General features: G+C 38.4%; 1 protein-coding gene across 3 annotated transcripts in view; it reads right to left on the bottom strand.

The window, feature by feature from the left end:
• Positions 1 to 19932, bottom strand: part of SPTLC1 (serine palmitoyltransferase long chain base subunit 1) — a 38026-nt gene extending 18094 nt beyond the window's left edge. For all 3 annotated transcript variants that reach the window (XM_026081959.1, XM_026081961.1, XM_026081960.1), the window contains exons 1-6: positions 19833 to 19932; positions 16883 to 16990; positions 9183 to 9277; positions 5438 to 5531; positions 4898 to 4970; positions 96 to 228 (exon numbers count right to left, since the gene is read on the bottom strand). In XM_026081959.1, coding sequence (XP_025937744.1) covers positions 96 to 228; positions 4898 to 4970; positions 5438 to 5531; positions 9183 to 9277; positions 16883 to 16990; positions 19833 to 19898 — 569 coding nt within the window. In that variant the 5' untranslated portion in view covers positions 19899 to 19932. The remainder of the gene's footprint in view (positions 1 to 95; positions 229 to 4897; positions 4971 to 5437; positions 5532 to 9182; positions 9278 to 16882; positions 16991 to 19832) is intronic.
• Between the last annotated feature and the right edge of the window lie 740 nt (positions 19933 to 20672).

Here is a 20672-nt window from a genome sequence, read left to right as displayed (position 1 = left end):
TCTAAATGGTTAAATTAATATGACTTACAGTAATCAAAACTAAATTTAAAGGAGGGCTCAAATTTGCAACTTTCCAAGGAGAAAACAGTACTTACACAAACACAATGTCTCCTCTTTTTGAATATGCAGGAATAGCACTGGCAATTGTTGCAAATCCATATGAGTATATAATAGCTTCCTCTGTCCTCATGAATTTTGCGAGTCGTTCTTCTAACTCTAAGTGCACATCTACTTGAGAGAAAAATTAAAACAAACTTAGTTTAATTGCTTTCATATCAGAAAGACTAACTATGGTTGCTTTAACAACCATCTAATGATTGTTTATTTGTTGTAACAGCATTACAACAAATAACCTACCAAAAAACAGCTGCAATCAATCCAATCTTATTTAAATTGACAAATAACCCGCTATTAATCAGAAGCTCTGATAGATTTGAAAATATTTAAGTAATGTGGTGCTCTCATATTGATAATTAAAATCTATTTGTGATTAGACCACAAGTAAACGAGGCAGGCTTCCTGGTCTGTGACTAGGGAGCGTAGTCACTACAGTCAGACAATAAACAGCAATGTAATTTATAGCAGTTAATGAGGTCCTGTTGGCAGATCATCAGTTTTTCTAAGCTGATGCTTCCACTGCATCTAGCATGGCTATCACTATAATTAAAAACTGCTCTTGTCAGGCTGCAATCACATTCCATGTCCTGAATGCAATTCAGCCAACTGAAGAGGTCACCATCTCCATGTCAGTGATTACTCACCCTTAAGATCAATTGACAAAATTATACATACATTTCCCAAATCAATTCAGTTAAAATGATCCAGGTTAGAAACAAAACAACATTAAATCAAAAGATTAAGAAGTGCAATATCATGCAGTTGGGTGGAGTGACTTCAGAAGCTGCCAGAAGCAGAAAGGTGACCACAGGCTTAGGTATTTTGCCTAAGCAAGACAACCTATATCAGCCAAACTTATTTTAATTGTTTAACTGTCTTGCCACTAGGTGCTTCTGCTAGCAAATATGGTAGTTAGGGAATTACACCTTTTATCAACTGGAAACGACACTGGATTTAAGGGAAAATAGAGGTCCTTACAATAGATCAAGTGAGACTTGTGAGATCACCTCTAGCCAAAGGTTATCTTTTTGCAATTATCCAAAGTTCATTGAAACTAAGTCCAAATGACCAAACACCAACTGAACTTACAGATTCTTCAATAGCCTATGAGGCATGGTTACTCCCGTGCTGATATTTCTAGCCAATAAGGGTGTAGCAAGAAAGGGCTTTGTAAAAATCCTAACTTTGCCATATGAGACACAAATAGCATATTGCTTCCCCAAAACTGCATATTCACCTGGTTTGTATATTTATACAACAAATAGCAAAGGGTATGTCTTCAAACAACAGCCTCCCAATCACAGTCAAAAGCAATTTTATCTTTAGTCTATGAACTGTAAGTCTTGAACTATCTTTTCCTTATATATACCTGAGCATCAAAAGTGGAAGAGGAATTTTTATTTGTTTTTTCTCTGGTTTTGTTTTAACTGAAAGCAAAAAAGTTTAATCACTTATTCTTCTTTTAAAGTTTTTTTTTTCTACCTATCACTTTGATCCAGCTGTAGTAGATACACTAAATACATTCAGAGAAACCTAGAATAGCCCTTCTTCTCCAAAGTATTGAAAAGGAAGGATACTGATCATTCTGACAGAGACTTTAAGTCTTTCTTCAGCATCTTTGTATCTTTTTCTTCATTTCTACATGAACTTCAGGCATCTATGAACTGAAACTGAATCTCCAGCCAGGCTTTAAGAAGTATGAACTTTGATTCAATTATTAAACAAAAAGCCCAAGAAGGATCTTTTTTTCTGGCAGCAAGCACCAGAAAAGGAGGCTGGCCACATGGCTTATAAAACGTATAATATAAATGACATTCATCCAAAAACGCTCCTTTTTGAAGCCTTGTCAGCTGAGAATAAAAAATTAGGGGGAACAAGGACTAAACTATTACTTTGAGCGCCCAGTTATTGATGCCTAATGGGAAAAAAAGTTTCGTTTGAGAGTAAAAGACAACCTACACCCTTCAACTTATATACTTGATCTGAAAAGATGAAGAGATCATCACCCAGTTAAAAATGAAAACTTGCATGATTCTCACTGAGCTTTTGCTCAACAACAAACACTGTACTGCACAGGGGCTAGATGAAAATAGTGAGTAAAAGAAATATTGCAAGCAACAACCAGCAAGTGAATATAATCAGATTCTATTAAAGAGAAAAAAAGAAACCATACAAGCCTGGTAAATTTTGTCAAGAATGAGAATATTTAAGTCTACTGAAGGCAAGCACTGTAGGTAAGAGTGAAATATAGCATAAACAAAGCTGATACAACATCACGTAAGAGAATGGATGCTTTGTTTAACTTGTGAATTTGAAATGCCTAAGGCAACACTAGTTGAGGCTTTGCTACTATTCCATCATAATAAAAACAGCATACCACCTAACTCACCTATTCTTCAATGCAATAATTTGTTTTAGTTATTTCAGTCCGGTTACATCAGCTGCATTAGCCTACCTGAAGGGAGAGCTGCAATCACTAACTACAGTATATTTGCACAGAGGAAGATATKGTTGAAACATCTTTCTGCACACTTATGAAACCTTAATATAGCTAGTAATGTCAACAATTGCAGAGAAATGCCAGTTTAGAGTTTAGCATGCGCTAGCATCCAAGTCAAGAGTAGAACTACTGAGACCAAAGCCCAYATCTCCTTTTATAAATCTTTTCTGCTAGCCCACCCTTATCTTCACAGTTCAGAAGAGTACTGAAATGATGGCTGCTAGGCAACCTACAAAAACCTAAAAAACAAACAAACAAACAAACAAACCAACCAACCAACCTTCACCTTCTCATTATGGAGAAAATTAACATAAAGATTCAGAGTCATACGTGAATATACTGACATTTCAAGATTAGCATGGGATAAAGGCACACAGTGCAGCTTTCAGGGATACAGCAGAGTAAAAAGCAAAAATTTCTTAATAGGGTCCCATTAAATCTAAGAAAACTCTTCAAACAGGCAAAGATACAAAGAATCAAGTCTCCACTCAGAATAAATTAGAACACAGTATCTACCTTCCCAAAAAGAAGAGAATGCTAATATTGCTATGAGACATCAGCCCCTAAGAGGGACTAATTCTGAGCAAGAACTATTGACAATCATCAGTTAAATCCCATATTGGAAGCAAGAGTAGAACTATGTAGTTCTAGACACAACATAACTCATTTACTGAAGTCACAGTGCATAGAAAGCTTCTGACCAGTCCAACATCATGGACATAATAAGCATTTCATATCCAAGATTAATAATCCTGCAATATTTTAGCATTTAATGACAAGGAGAAACAGGAAGCCAGTTTGGGATCTAACCAGAGTAGTGGGTGTTTGTCCCAAATTTGAAATCAATTCTCAATTACTTTATTTGTAAAAGACGATCTCTGAAAATGGTCAGTAACACTGTTTCTTGTCTAGTAATGTCATGCAGCAATATCACAGATTGTACCCCCTGCTTTGTGAAATGAGGCATTTACATAATGAATTCAGAAGCCAATGAACAGCAACCAAATTAAATACAAAAAGTAGACCACTAAAGAGGGCAGGAAACAACCTGAAGAATCTCTCATTTACTAGAGATAATCAACTTCCAATCACAATCTATTTCAAATAGTTACTAAAAAGAAGCACCAAAGTGGAGGATTTCACTAAGCTTAGAATCAGGCTGGACTTAGAAAGCAGGGAGCATGTGTCCACAAGTTTTCTTGAGCTTTTCCGTTTTTTGGGGGGTTTTTTTGTTTCTGTTTTTTTTTAAGAGTCTGAATGAATTCCCACAGACTACTGCTGAACTGAGATCAACTAAGGGAACCTAGCCTCTTAAAACTCACTAGTAATCTACAGGCTACCATGACCTTTTTTAACAGAGAATTATACCTCCAGACTAATGAACGATATTTAAGACAGATGTTCAAAGACTAAATTTTGTTCTGATATATAGAGTATTTATGAAATCAAAATAGATGCAGCAACTAAGTGATCATGGAAAGGACTAATCTGATTAACTGAAAAAGTCCAAGTTAGTCTTAGGCTGAATTCAGGTCAAGCCTAGCTCTATGAAATCATTTGAGTACAAACATGCTGCAAATTCCATCACTTCCGGGAAGCATCAGGAAAGCTCACAAGAAAACAAAGCAATGTTTTTAGTCTACAACTGTACAGCTATTCATTTATTACTCTTTGGTTTCCGGTCACTATTTCAAAATACTAACATCTATGAAGAAGCATTTCCAGAGGCTGATATTTAACAAGTTGCTTATTCTTCTTAATAAGAGCGAAAAAAACTCAGTAACACCCTCTCACACCATACAAACCTCTTAATCAAAACACTAAGGTCATAAATAAAGGAAAATTTCATTCTTACAACAGCATTAAACTTAACTAATAAGCTTTATCATAGAACCCAAAGGTCAGACTGCCCTCTTGTGGCCTACTTAAAAACATATTACTAACTTACACTCACAAATTTATCATACTTGATTAGATGCTAATATGCTCATTTTCTCTACTGTGGTGGTCAAAACTAAAGCAGACTATATTTAACTTTGTAACTTTCCTCCAAGAACAGTACTGAAAGGACAGAGTGAGAAAAGGCATAGAAATTGATAAAAAACAGTGTTATAAATGCTGCCAATCCTTACCATTACAATAAAAAAAAAAAAAACTGTTAGAGGGGTAATTGTTCTTCAGAGTGACGGAAATAATTTGCTGCCTATAGGTAGGACTGTATGTCCAACTCACTACCCCAGTCTGAACATCTTTAAAGGTAAATTAAAAAAAGTTACTGACCAAAAGTACCATAGAATCCTCTAGGTCCACAAGTGCCAACACCATACTTCTTCAGAGATGCCTGGGCTGCATTCTGTAATAGAAAAAAATTACACGAAACATTTATTCCTAAAACAGATCACCAACTCTTCTATACAATTCACGCAGTTTTATGCCACTGTACATGTACTAGTTCTTGCACTGTAATATAACCAGCTTCACAGAAAGTATAATAGTGTACTGAATTCTGTGAATTTATTTCACACTACAGCTATTTTAGACTAGGGTTTAAGCATCATTCATTGTGTTCTAATGAAAACCCACAGTATATACTAATGTAATGTGATAATCAACAACTCCAAATGAGTGTATCAGATAAAATTTTAGGAAAAAAAGTAATGTAAATAGCACAAAATTACAAAATTATAATCTTCCTTGATATTTAGAAGTAGCAAGAAGTTCCTTGACAAAGTCTGTGCTTTCTGAATTCATTCCTAATTTTGAGTTAACATACAAACTAAAAGAAGAATCATAAAATACACAGTAACAGGAAGCACTCACCTTAACCTTTTCATTATCCAGAAGTCCAAGGAAATTAAATGATGCAAAATTTATACATTCCTTGTCATTAACGGTGATTTTATGAGTGGGAGGACTAAAAAAGATTAGAGATCTATTGTTACAAGTGAAGAGTTACTGCTTTCATAAACAGTCAAACAGTAGCTGAGCTTTGTTTTTCAACAGCAGAAGGCAAAAAGCATTTTCAAGATTCCCTTTTCCCACTTTTTCCCCTTTAACTGCCAATTGATATAAAAGTTCAGTGTCAAGGCATAAATATACTGCCAATCTCAGCAAAAGCCATATTCCTGTAGCTTAATAAAGAATCCTTAAAATTCTTCCTGAGATATTTAGTTTTGCCATTCTTGTTGAAAACTTATTTCATACAAAGTTGACTCTTGAAGAGATGAATAAAACTTCTCCTTGAAAAGTGATGTCTATCTGAAAGAAGGAATACTGTGAATAAAAAGAAGGAAATTTTCTTGCTACTTCAATGATAAAAATGAATTTTAAAACAATGTTTTTATCATAAAGCAAACATGCAATAAAAATCTTGTACTGAATAGCGATTCTAAAATAGATATACTAGCTGTGAGTAGTATTCTCAAATCTCAAATTTCCAGTTCTGTTTAATCCGTAAGTTTGAGTAACTCAAGTAATCAGAAAATACAAGAAGTGTGGAAACATGCAATATGAACAAAAGAACAATGAGAGCACAATATATACAAAGGAAAGAATGGAAAGTATTTTTGCCCTACAAAAATTAGGGTTTAGAGAAACATTTAAAATTTAAAGAAAAGAGAAAAACAGTTATTACCTCTTTAAATATAAATATCATATCTATATTCTGTATTCCAACACCAACCTTGTTTCAGCAATTATACAATTCAATATTACAAACTCAAAAGCCTCAATTAATCATTCAAAGCATTGAGAAGTCTCAAAGCTATGCCTGAATGCAAAACCTTACATCTGCCCATTGCCATATATGYTGTCGAATATTGAGATCCTACACTATTTCTCAAAAACAATAGTACCAAGTTTTTCCCATGTGGAAATTGGCATCATGCAGTTTTCATAAACAATCAAAACTAAACAGTGCTGCTCAAATGTCAAATGTCTGCACACAGCTGCTCAGAATCTAGTTGCTGACAATACTTTAATGGGTACATTTGGTGAATGTGTGCCAAGTAAACACAAAGTTTAAGTAAAAGTTACTTGCAACAATTTAAGAAAAACACTGAAGAGCCTGAACTTCACTGAAAAAACATGAAAAAGAAATTTAAACCTGTTCACTTTGAAGATTAAGTATATGTTGCTTCGACCAAGCAACTGTAAAGCTTGCAAAACAGCTTTGGGAAGTTTTTATCTAATATACTGCATGTGTCACGCATCTCCATCATTGACATTCTGTCACATTAAACTGACACAGCTGAAAGAAGCAGTCCTGCATTACTACCGTGCACCTTCTGCACAGCAGTAACATTATACCAACGTGCAGCAAACTGACTTGGAAAGCTAATTGTCTTTAAGGATCAGTTCCTCAATCTGGCTCATCAATGAGCTGTACCAAAGGTTGATGCACTATTCAAGTAAAACAGCTATTTAGGTTCACAGATGTTTGCTAGAGCAGGTCTATACCTATGCATCTGGGCATTAACACAAGGATCAGTATATTCCCAGCATACTATTAATCCAATAAATCTAAAGTAATTTGCCTCCCCAGCACTACCTCCCAGTCCTAGAATATCAACTAATGTTCACTAACAACTTGCCCTGGACAAAGCTGCAGCCCTCATCAAACACGGCCATATTTTGCTATCAGATTTTCACCCAATCTTTTAAAGGAACATTCATGGTTAAGCAGAAACCACTCATGGAAAAATTTAGTCCAGTAAATAATTATACCCAAAATACGTATGTTAACAATACCATAAATCCTTCTTTGCAACCTCAAAAACAACATGAACAATAAGTCTTTGCAAGAGGAAAAAAATTAATTTCTTTATAGTTTTCCTCATCTTGTTTCCCCTAGTATAACACATTTCCTAAAGTATTATTGTATCATCACAGCTTTGCTTATCATTCAGCAACATAAATCACCGGAATCTTGTTTAAGAAAAAAAATAAATAAATTGTTGACCAAAAAAAGTATGTTAACAGATATAACATGAGGCACAAACTGTTTTACACATTGAGGGAGGAAGAAGTCTGCCCCTGCCCCAGATTGTTAGTCAAAATAATTTTTAAGATTTTACCAAAATATTTAATACTTCCTAGAGTAGTTATGAGCCTATACAAACCCAATCCACACATTACATCAAATATGCAGTATTAAACCACCACAAACAAATATAATTAAGACAAACCTACGCCACCATTCATGGAAGACATTAACACATGATAATCAGGAAAAGAGGACTACCTTATTAGCATCAATATGGTTCCTCCTAAAATGCTAATTAAAAAGGGGACAGAAATGCTCTTGAGTTGCAATTAGAATAAAGAAACTTTCATTTCTGTATTAACTCTGAAATGTGGCCTAAGTTTATAGGCCAAGTTTCAAGCTCATGGCTGTTCTGCATCTTACAGGAAGGCAGTTAGCTGGCAGATTAAACCTTACCAGACAGATGCCAAGTTGTCCCCATAGCTGCTATTAAGCTTAACAGCCACATTCTAATTGCAATATGTTCCCTGCACTGGAAGGTTCTAAATAATTTAAGCATTTTCTGAATTAAGCTAAGAGGATTCTTTGTTCTGATCTTTAAAAAAAAAAACAAAAACAAACAAACAAAAAAAAAAAACAAGCAAACTCTCCTTTTACTCTAAGGTACTGCTTGTTTCAAAATCCTGAATAACAATGGAGGGGAAAAAAAACAACCCCTCTTCATATAACAGAAGTCAATTAAAACAGGCATCCTTTTTTCAAAGCAGGCATTTCTTCACTGTGGTGGCTGAGCCTTCAAAATGGAGCTACTTTGAGAGCAAATGATTGTGCTCTGTCACTACATTATTTTAAAATATTAGTGTCACTGGCAGGATATTATGAATGTTTACATTTTATAAGTTACCAACATAAATAAACAAAGTTGAAGCTTGTTAAAGAAATTTCAAAGCAATTTCTGAAATACTGTGACTCTTGGCTAAATCATCACAGATGTTTTTATAAGCCTCGAAACACATAAGAAAGTAACGCTGACCCATAATTTCCTCACAAAATCTGTAATTTCCTCACAAAACAACTTTGCCATCAAGCATCTCCATTTTTGATTGCCCAAATCTACTACCTTTAAAAGGAACTACATTTCATGATGTACCAAATGGATAGCCACAAAATCAGTTTCATCTGAAACGTTTTGTGATGATACAGTCCCCTTAACTCCACTCCCGCAAAATTCAGTAACCACTTTTGGACCTCTAAGCCTACCCTAATATTCAAACAAAACAAGACAAATTAAAACCAAACAATACAGACCCAAAATAAATGCAAAGATAAAGCCCCCACACCAATATTTTAAAAAGTGTTGAATTAAAGCATTTAAATTAAGAAACATTATCTTAAGGTTGTCTTGATAAGGTTGCAGAGAGGAGACCTCTTCCRGGGCAAATCCAGTCCTGTTATCTATAAAGGCAATTCATTCATGAAAGCTTGTAGGGGTATGGAAATCCTTACTTAGCAACATGCTTAAAAATATGGTCATCAAGTGTTTGTGCCGAAATAAAAACAATTTACTTCAGCGAGATTTACCCTGAAACAATGTTATAGTTGAGAGCTGGGTGATCTTTTGATACAGGAGGAACAAGCGGCTCTGGCTGCCACTCTTCAATCAATTCTTCTTTTTCCTGAAGAAGAGAAAAACATTGCTCAAAAAAGATTTCCATTAGAAAAAACACATTCTAATAAATAACTGATAATAGATAAACRAGAAGTGATGCACACCAGTATATGACACCTGAGACACTTAAGATTGGTATTATATCAGCATGTTTAACTGAGCAGTTCTGCCTTCTTCAAAGAGAATGAGATGTAAACAAAGACAGCCCAACTGTCTGTGCATTAAAGATCTTATGGTATGATAATCAAAAGAAGAGATATTAATTTGGTGTCCCTGCCAAATTTTAATCAGTACTATTTCATTCAGTCTACTAACTACGAAAATCCTCCTCTACAGTATATGCAAGTAATTGAAGACAAATTGAATAATAATTGAATACAAATTGCCTCATTTCATATTCTAAAATGTTCAACAGTGCAATTTAAACAACTGTGGTACTAAAATGCTAAGCAAAATAACACATATACGGGCAGGACATGGTGGAGGATCTGGACTGCAAAATATTCAAAAACAGCAGCACAACTACTAATCCACATATCCCTGCCTAACCACGGAGGGACAGCAAAAGCATATTCATTTTCAAAGTGCTTTACAAATATATAGAAAAACTCAGTTAAATAATTTGCTGAAGGACATCCAGAGGACCAGCATCCCCTGTACATGAGACTAGTCCCACATAAATTTACTATATTAAGAAATGAGACACAAGACAAAAGACATCAGCAATTACTAAGGCAAATCATCTTAACTCTTTCTTTATGCCATGAAAGAACTTTTCCATATTTACCAGTATAACAAGACACATCTGATAACATAGTTGTTAATATGCTAACTTTGAATTTTATGGCTACGATGATGTTATATTTCTCTATTACTTCTCAAAGCAGTAGAATCTTTAAGGCTGCTTATTGCAATACCTAAATATTAATACTATCATTGATCTTTAAAAATATCTCAGCAATAACTTTTTCCATTTTGATTTTTTTTAATATACCTTTCAAAGACTTCAAAGTTAAAAAAAAAAAATTAAGATGTTAGAAATCAAAAGGAAACTATAGGCAATAATACATGTTCAACTCTCCTGCATTTTCACCACTTTCCTTTTATTAGGCTAATGAATAACTTCATTTTTAGGTATTTCTGGAATATTAATTAATATCCCAAGAGCTCTGTAAAGGTCTATTTTAAAACTCAAATGGAAATTTCAATAGTCCTGTATTTCAAAAAAGATATTTTTATGGGAGTATAGTCACTTGTATTTCTAATATTTTGCAGATGTACTTTAAATACATTTTTATTTTACTTTTTCATGTTGGATTTCTTACTAGGATTTTACCCATGGGGCATATATTTGAATGGAAATAAGTGCCATTAATATGTGCAACAGAATTAAATTTAAATATATTCAGTATTCTGAAGCAGCTACACTTATGTTAGAAGAGGTGCTTAGTTTCTTTATCCACTGTAGACAGACCGCTGAGCCTTGCATGCAGTTGCAGCACATGCATTGGCATGCTGCTCCGTTTCTTCAGGAATCAGTTAAGCACTAAGGCAGAGGCTACACATTTGCTCTATACCAATGCCATTCATATGCATGTCAAATAGCAGATTTGAATACTTCATTTAAAAACAATCCAAATAAATAACAGAGCACCGAAAACTGACCAAAGATAAACTAAGTTGTACATGAATACTATTGACTGCTCTTCACTACCGCATTGTATTATCAATCAAACTTCATCTTCCACATAATCCAACAAATACCCCCATATATTCTCGTGTACAGTTGCCCAGTAGTATCTCACACCTTTCCGCAACAGAGTTCAAAAAGACTTCTGAAAACCAGAAGAAGATGGCATGATGCATGCTCATACAGCCTTCAATCTGCTCCTCTGTAGTTGCCATCCACATGCCTCAAATCCCTGATGCACTGTGTAGCTCCCATCAACAGTTTTGTGTTCGTTTTAGAGCACTTTTTTTTTTTTTTTTGCATTAGGAAATGGCATAAATCAGGTGGGAAATGGTGCAGCCTGTCAGTTACAGAAGGATAAATGGGAAAAATCAAACACCTAAAGAGGAATGATTTAGGAAGTGTGGCATTTGTTCTGCGGAGATGGTTAAGACTTGAGAGTAAAGAAGGTTTAAATCGTTTTTATACAACATAGTTCAAAGGCAGAGCAGGCAATATAACATACCTCTTCTTCAAGAGGGCAGAATTAAAGCTGAGCAAGCAAGTACTTTGCTTTTTTCTTTTTGTCTTAGTTTTGTTGAACTATGTATGGGTAAAAAATATCATTGAAGAGCTTACATACTTAAATGCAGAAATTCAATTAAAACCTTTTTAATATGGAGTTTAGCAGAAAGAAAAAGGGTATTTATAGAAAGACACTATAACTACAATAAATCAGCATAGTAAAATTGTAATTGAGATGTGTGAACATAAAGGTAATATACAATTCCTAATTAGTACTTCTCTCCCTCCCACTCATACTAAGTTGTGTGAAGCTTTGATTCATTCTTTGAAATGTGTGGAGCACACAGAAACTAACAGCATAGGTGACAAGATGTGGCAATATCCTGACCTTTTTTTTCCCCCCTCAACACAAAATACAATACACAGAAGAAGGGTAAACCTCATTCTCAACAGCAAAGCTTCACTAGTTCTAGCTCACATTCATTCTCATCTGTTCCATCTTTGCATTTTAATGGACACAGAGACATAAAGGACAAACATTTGTACCTTCTTGTCTCATGTCTTCTCCTTCCACATGTATTTCTGCATGTACTGCACAGGCAGTAGTGTACCAAAAGTTTCTATGACAGAAGTTTCTTTATTACAGTGGGAGGACTAGGGATATTGAGGATTGAAATCAGTACCAACCTCAACCTAAAGAGGCCACCCAAATTACAACTGGGCCAGCCAGCTGGCCTCTCCTGCTGACCTTTTAGAGTAAATGCTTATGAGCATCTCTCTCTCTTACCAAAAATTATCAATTTAAGACACAGCAGAAGCAGGTTTTCATAGCGTGACTGGCTTGGAAAACCTTTACTCYAATGTCCTCACATTTAGAACAGCACGCCTGTCTTGTACCTTCCACAGATGCACCAAACTTCAGACCAATCTAAAGAATAAAAATGTTAATTTTCAAGTATACAAAGATTCACTTAGTTCTCCTCAGTTCACTGTATGACAATAACCTTTTGATGAAAAAAAACAACCCCAAACCGCCAATTTCTCTCACTCTGGCTGTAATGTAAGTGAACTCATCTCTCAGCTACTCCTCCTTCCCTTTTATAACTTTTATGCATACATACATACACATACATACATATATATGCTTATGGTTTGCCGTTTTATTGGGTTTTTTTATTTTTATTTTTAAAGACCAGATACATCGGGTAAGAGAAGTACTTAGGTGCAAACATATCCAAGACAAATTATTCAAACAAGTTGCTTTGCTGACCCTGGTTTTCAAACAAGGTAATAATTACCTTTATGAAGACAGCTCTTAGGTAACACAAGTGTTTTGAAACAGTGTAATACATATATCCATATCAATATGCACACATTAATTTCTTTTTATTTGCAGTCATTGCACTCCTCAAAACATAGGTCTTTAATTTGATATTTACAGAATCATAGTATAATATCAGCATACCAGAAATTGGCACAAACAATGAACACACTAGTTAGAAATTTCTGTCTTTCAAGCTGTACTAATATTTAAAAGGATTTTTACCTATGTAAGGAACCTTGTCTCAAAACAACTGAAAACCTTTATAAGAATACTCTACCTCTGTTCTTCTCCACAGAACATCCAATGCCTGAACACTGCATGTGCAAGAGACAGCTCTCATGACCTACAAGATTTCTAGGCTATTTATTAAACATTTTTCTCTGACAGGAACTCACCAATACCTTGACTAATATCACTGTAGTGAAACTGTTCTCATACTACTGCTGTAATAGAAATTCTGAAACCAAAGAAAACAACTATTCCTCCCACACACAGATGCAAGATGTGTTGCTCTTAGGACTTCAGAGATTTTGCAAGAAGCTCAGTATCATTTATTTCAGAGTAAAAGTCGTGTCTGGCGGGCTTCTTCCTTTCATACAAATGCTTGGTGGCTGGAGAGTGTGCATTGCATCATTCTGCAACAAGCCATCTCCTGTAACCCATTCCACTGTTTACTGGCACYTTGCTACTTCTCCAGAGATTCCATTTCAAATGAGAAGTCCACAAGAATCTATATAAGTAGCATCCTGTCTGACCACAGATTTATTAGTACCTCCTGAAATCCTCAGCTATCAAGGACTGACAGTCACAGAGAAGTATTCCATCTTTCTAGTTAATGTTTCAGGAAATTTTGTTATTAAAGGATGTCAGACAATCAGTCTTGAAAGTTGATTCCTGCTTGGAATAGGTTTGGAAGCACTCTTGCTACACATTTGACCAAACTCGGAACCCACCTTTAGGGTGGATTTCTTCACTATTTCAGAAATGTGACTCCTCAGTTCACTAGGTTGCACAATATATCATCTACCTCTGGTTCCCCAGGACAAGCTGGTCCTGACAGATCAAGTTACATGGCTATGCAATAGTGGTATTCTTTGGTAATTTTTATTACGTGGATCCAGCTCTGCTCTGGCAGCATCCCCCACAATAATTCACAGAGAAACTCCAAGTATGGTTACATGGCTGGCTGACACGAAGGTAGTCAGAGCTCCACTGTGAGATCTGGCCCATCTCCAGTGCCTGTACCCAAACAACCTAGTCATTCTTTTTGGCATGGCAGAAATTGGACACCACAGCATGAATCAAACTAAAACAARTTAGAGGGCAAATCAACGTTCTCCTTGCTGAACAGCTGACACGTTACAACATGCAGCTCAACATGCACATAGAAACCTCTTGTGGGATCCCATATTGTATAAAACAGACCAGTATCAACTATTGGAGGATTTTTAATGAAGATTAAGTGGCTTCTGCAGCCAAAATTAAAAAGCTCTTTTTACAACTCTCACCTTAATTATAGGAAAGGGACTGAATCACTCCATACTTTTGATGTATTATATATTAGTCTCATTATTTCTTTCTCCAATTGCAGCAGACTTACTCACACATTCACTTCACTGCTGTATTTATGCTTACTTTCAATAAACAATGGCAGTAGACAAGACATTTCCTTCCAAATACTGTTCTTCCTATTGAAAATATTACCATCTCACAACTCTGAAGGTAGAAGCAAAGTCAACTAGACCAGCTTAAATCTAGCTTCATCAGTTGTCAGCTAACTTAATCATGCCATCAGACTAAAGAACATTCACTCTATATTCTTTTTGCTGCCACAATACATATAACAAAAAGCTAGAGGTGTTAACATTTTCAACATCTTAAGTCAAACCATTTGCTGTAATGCACCTCTTTGCATACTGCGTATTTTTTTTTCTGTGCCTTGCAACTGTGAGTTAATACATCCAGTATCTATAGAACCAAGACTTGATCACTTTGATTTCTTGCTAGCGTTCGCATTCCTTTCCTCCCCTTGGGCTCAGAAAAGACTGTATAAATCTCATCAGAATAGGATAGCAATAATATGTCTGCATGCCTCTATTCCTCAGAAAGCCTGCTATCACTGTGCTGACAATGGACTTCATTCTTACTGTCCTGCAGAAACAGGATTGGTATTAAGTACGAGCCATTTCCAAATGTTTCCTCCCTCTCTCCCCCACTTCCGAGCCCCTGCTCCCATTAAGCTGCAACAGACAAGCTGCCTTTGGAATCTTCCAATTGCTCACTGCCCACAGCTAAAAAGATGCAGAACAAAATTCCCCCCCCCCCCCAACACACACGCCACTGTTCCAGATTTGTCTGAGCACTTTTGTGAACACCTTCAGCAAGACGGTCTGTCAGTGAATGAAGGAAATCACCTGCAACCAGATGATAACATTCAACATTCACACAGAAATATCTGTGTATAATCCCCAGTGCTGTTGGGAAAAGACAGGTTTCAGCTTTGTTCAGGTCACCAATTATTGAATCCAGTTTGATGCAAGAGTAGCAAAGTGCTTCTTTCCACCATCTATAGCAAAGAGGATGAATCTTTCAACAACAAAAAAAGTGGTTCTCTAAAATACCAGAGATCAAAACCATCTGACAAGAAAACTCTATTTAATGAACTATCCTAGTTTGTGAATGGACTTCTCCCTAGCAGATTTAAAGACAACCAGGGGCTACTTAAAAAGCTGCAGCATGCCTCCTAGATGATCTGAACATTCAGTGCTTTGCCAGGCTGGAGTCCTCCTCGCATTCACTCCTCCTCTGAGTTCTTAATAAACAAGGCAAACATCAAGAATCCAAYGATCAGTTCATAAGTCTCTTGACGCACAAAACTTAAACACCCTTTCTAGATTCCTGCTCAGTTCATTTCTTACCTGTTTTTTTATAAAAACGCATTACAGTGCTACGACACTCTAAGCTTGTTTAACAGGTACTCCCTTTCTAAAGGGCACGTTTCCTGCAGATTTGCTCACCTCTTCAGCCCTACATCTACAGACCTTGCATCCTGTTCAACGATCCTGAAACACATTGTAATGTAAAGCCCAAATGCTTAACATGCATCCTTAGTGCAAGTAAGATCAAAGCATGCAAGTGCATGATATAGCTGTAACAACAAGATATAAGAAGTGCTGCGGCAAAATACCCATGAATCTGTTTCACAAATCCTCCTCTGCATCACAAAGAAATTCCAGTCTTTTATACTGTTCACGAAGGATACCGGTCTCTTAAGTTCTGGCAAACGAAGCCTGTTAGTTACTTGGGATTTCGGATCAACACCTCACAGAAACAAGCCAATTGCCACATTGCATTACATTCCTATAGTACATGTGTCACTGAGAAAATTAATGGCTTCTTATTCATCTTGGTATTTTCACGTTAAGACAGTATGTCCAATCATCCTTCACATATACCCCTTGCATCCTCTGACAACAAGCCCAACTGCAGACCGTGCCTCAGACAAACTAGTCCTGTGAAATCTCCAGAACAAATTCTATTCATTCCTGATAGTGTCCAGCTAGAAGTCATGGAGAAATTTCAGTCTTCATGCACTATTACAGCCTTGTTTGAGACAACTGCATTGCAAAAGGAACACCCCCCCACCCCCAACTAAACTACAAAAATCTCTGGAATTCACTTAACACTTTAAATTCYGAGAGTTATTATTCACAGATATCACATGCATAGACTGATTATTTTCCTACTGTTTACAATCCAATAGCTCAGGGTTTTTAAAATATAGTTTCCATTTTTAAAAGAAAGCCATCCATAAAGTAGAACTGGTGCCAGGTTTTCAAAGCTCAACAGTTCTTCTATGGTCACATCAGTTCTTTTATACTTAAACTCTCCACTACAGTGTTTACTTTAAGAGCAAGATCTCAAATGTTTAAGTAATAAGCAGTTTCTTACTCCAAAGTAAGAAATCCTTTGAAATCTCCACTAAAAAAACCTCTAGCCCAATCTGTGATGCAACAGTGGTTCAACTCACTGATGTTCAAACATATTAACAGCTATAAACTGATTCTCTAAAGAAGAATATTTTTCCAACATACCTTAGGTGTTAGATCAGATCGTTCTTGAAGCTTATAGGTCTTGGAGAAAAGGAGTCTGATTATCCAWAGTATTAGAATTCCTTCCAAAATGAGATGGTAAGCTGGGGCCTGGAAATAAAGCATAAAAATAAAACTATTCTATTTTAATAAATCTGATATTTTGCAACAGTTTTGTCACCACTAATTATACTTCTAGAAGAAACAAGGTTGCACTGCACCAGCTGATACATATTTCTGAATCACTAAAAATCATAATTATATGAAAGTGCATTGCTTTGCAACTACTCCATGCAGCTATTAACTTGACTTTGAATGGATTTATTCTATTTGTTAATAAACAACTCCAAAATAATATGATAAGTAGTTTCAATTCAACACATGCAATAAATTGAGTACTGAGAGCTGAGGCACTGCACATAAGCCTTAAAAGTTGCAACAGTAACTGCGAAAGCAGAAAGCTTTCACAAGAGCAAGCTGAAGCTTTCTGAGAGCTTGAAGGTCTRTCTCACTTATGGCCACCAACTTCAAGCATAGATTTTTGCAACTATATAGTCCAATAGCAGATCACAGACAGCAAAAGCTACTATTGTTTACAAGGAGACCTCATCCTGCCCACAGAGCCCATTTTTGCATTCTAATGCTTAGTTTGACAGGTGCTTTGAGCTGGTATAACCCAGCATGGTCACCAAAAGCAGTTTTGCCCCCATGCCACTTACTTTCTTGTGTGGACACAAGAGGATTTACAAATGCATACAGCAAACCAGAACAGGGAATTGATCCAAGTTAAAGCTAGCCACTTTGGACGGCTGGGGGGAAGGCCAGTTTCTTCTGGCAGCAGAACCAATTTAAAGCCTATGAGGAACTATGGCATCAGTACTTGACATCTAGTTTAAATGATTAGTTTAGTTATTCCATTTCAGCAAGGTTCCAGGCTACACTGTGGAAGACAATCATTTTTAAAGGACTGAAAGTGCACACACATTAGTATGCTCCGTGTTCAACTCAGTGGAAAAGTTCCCAAGTATCAACAGCTTCTGGTGGGATCTGACATGCAAACAAAGGAAATGGAATGCATCACACACCCAGAAACAAAAGGAAATTGAATACCAAGTTTAAAAACTAGTAAAGAGTTCTACAGCATATCAGACTACAAACAATAAAATTATCATTTGTAGAGCACTTTTTAGTTCAGCAAAGAAATTAGGAATACATCTGTGGTACAGCCTCCAGGATAACACAAGCAGACCTAGCAGAAAAGCAACAGAAGTCCTTACAAACTACCTTCCTGTGCTTCTCAGTACCTACAATTATCCTGAATTCAGTGCACTACACCATACTACTAGCTTTGGTAGCAAAGCACTTCTGTACTTACATTGCAAACCCTAGCATAAATATCTTTAAAAGTTAGCAATCATTTCCTTTGGAGTACCAGGCTGTATTTTCCCCCCTATTTTACAAAACAAATGGGCTAATACGATACTAAGAAGGCAACCTCAGTGAGAGGAACAAATGTTGTCAGCACCACACTCTTGAAAAACAGTATTTCCTTAAGTGCCAGATCCTGAGGTTGTCTTTTGGGAACTATTAGTCCAGCACTCAACATTTAGCCCTGGCATTACAAATAACATCACACACATGTAAGAATTAGCCAGAGTTTGAATCCTGAGGAGTCACATTACCTGTTCACATTTAATACAGAGTAAAATTGAACACCAAACTTCTGTGCATAAACTATTCCAGGAATCTCCCAATTATATTCCACAGCTCTGCTGTTTCCTTTCCACCTGCCTAGTTTTGCAGAGGAAGGAAACCAAAGAGAGGACTCATCAGAATCACCCCTGCTGAGCTCCTGATCTGTAGATGCAGAAAACCACAGGCAACAGAGTGAGAAAAATATGTTACCTGACAGCAGTTTAAAGCACCACCTAGGAAAGACACAGAAGTGACAGTTTCTAACTAGAAGCTAGTTAAGCACTTGTTAAATTGCTCACCTTTAGTCACCTAAATCCACGAACTACACTGATACTGCAGACTACAATTTTTTCAGGGGTCTGTTATTTTAAAATACATGGCATATTCAATCTCTGCTGCTTTCAAAAGCCAATCCTGTTTTCCTGATGGTCAATATATTCAGAAGGAAGAAAAGGAAAGGAAGTGGATTGTTGACACAACAGTACTGCCCATCATTAGGGCACGCTTTTTATTTCCTGAAACAAAGTCTAGATACAAATGTGTCATGCCGATCTCCTCCAAGAGAACTCAGGCATAAACACTTAAAGGTTTTTTCTTTTGCGAATTAAGCTTATAAACTACCAACCCTGACCTTGTACTCAAAGAATGCAGTTCATCAAGTTCATCTTATCAGGCTTTAATGCCCAAGTATAAACCTCCTATATAACTTTATAAACGGAAATACAGGAAAATGTATATATTAGTGTATGCATTTATGTGTGTATACACACACACACACACTTCTACAGTAGCAGTTTTACATAACAAGGAAGAGGTCTCTGATTCAAAGCAAGTTCCTGATTTCAGTGAAGGTAAGACACAGTCTGAAGACAGACACACTCTGCATTTCAGGGCGCATTACCCCTGCGAAACACCCCTCTCCCCGCGACCAAGCAAAGCTCGGCGGTTACCAGACCAAGCACGGGCTCTCTTCCCACTCTCTACTTCAGAAATAAGCGATCTCACCGACCACCAAACGAGACAGCTCAGTAGCAAGACGCCTTCACACGCATCACACAAGCTCCGGCAGCCCCGGGACACGCGTGAACCTGTCCGCGGCCGGCTCGGCTCCGCGCTCCGCCGCCGACAGGGCCGGCTCCGCGGCGCCCCCCGCCCCGCACACGCCGGCAGCGGGTCCCCGCCGCCTCGCCCGCCCCGCGCCGGTAGCCGGACGGCTTCCCTCGCCCCCTCCACGGGACCGGGACCCGCCGGGCCGCACCTCGTAGAAGGCCTGCACCATCTCCACCAGCACCCACTGCTGCCCCACGCCCACCGCCGCCGCCATCGCCGCGCCTGCTCGCTTCCGCGTCTGCGGCACGCCGGAGCGCCGCCGCCGTGCGCCGGCGTGAGGGGCGGGGACGCGGGGACGCGGGGACGCGGGCCCGGCCCGGCCTGGGCGAGCGCCCCCTCCCGCCCGGCGGGAGCGTGCCGCCGCCTGGGAGGCGCGGAGGGGCGGGAACGAGCGGGGAGCGAGGGGGAGCGGGAGGGAGGTAGCGCCGCGGCCGCGGCCACCATGGCCCCGGGTGGGCGGCGGGGAAGGCGGGTCTCTCCCCGGGGCGGGGCGGCGGCCGCGGCCGCGGCGAGCTGGGCGCGAGGCGCGGCCGTCCGCTAACGGTCCGGCTGCCCTCGCGCTGAGGCGAGGCGGGCCGGGCGGCCGCGGCGGGCTGGGCGCGAGGCACAGCGGTGAGCCGTTACAAAGCGCGCGAGATGCCCGCGCGGGGGGCTCCTGCGGCGGGTGGCAGCCCGGGCTGCGCCGTGAGGGGCTCCTCAGCGGCCGCCTGCCGCCGCCGCTGCTGCCCCTCCTGCTTGACCTGAGGGTTGTGGGGTCGCTACGGCTGGCCGCGGCGGGATCGGGGGGCCTGGGCCGCTCCGCAAGACCCTCACGCTCTACCGTGCAGCCCTCGGAGCTTCCCCCGGCTGTAAGTCGCATGGTAGCATCTTGAGGAGCGTGTCAACACAGCTTCAGGAGCCACTGCTGATGAAACACGGGAAGAAATAGGTAGATGGAGATGCCGATTTGGAGCAGCTTTTGACCTCACAAGTATTAAAAGTTACAAGA

The sequence above is a fragment of the Apteryx rowi genome, unplaced genomic scaffold (assembly GCF_003343035.1).
Source record: "Apteryx rowi isolate R43461 unplaced genomic scaffold, aptRow1 scaffold_563, whole genome shotgun sequence".
NCBI lineage: Eukaryota > Metazoa > Chordata > Aves > Apterygiformes > Apterygidae > Apteryx > Apteryx rowi.
Note: the sequence above shows the minus strand (reverse complement) of the source record. Positions and strands in the feature narration are given on the sequence as shown.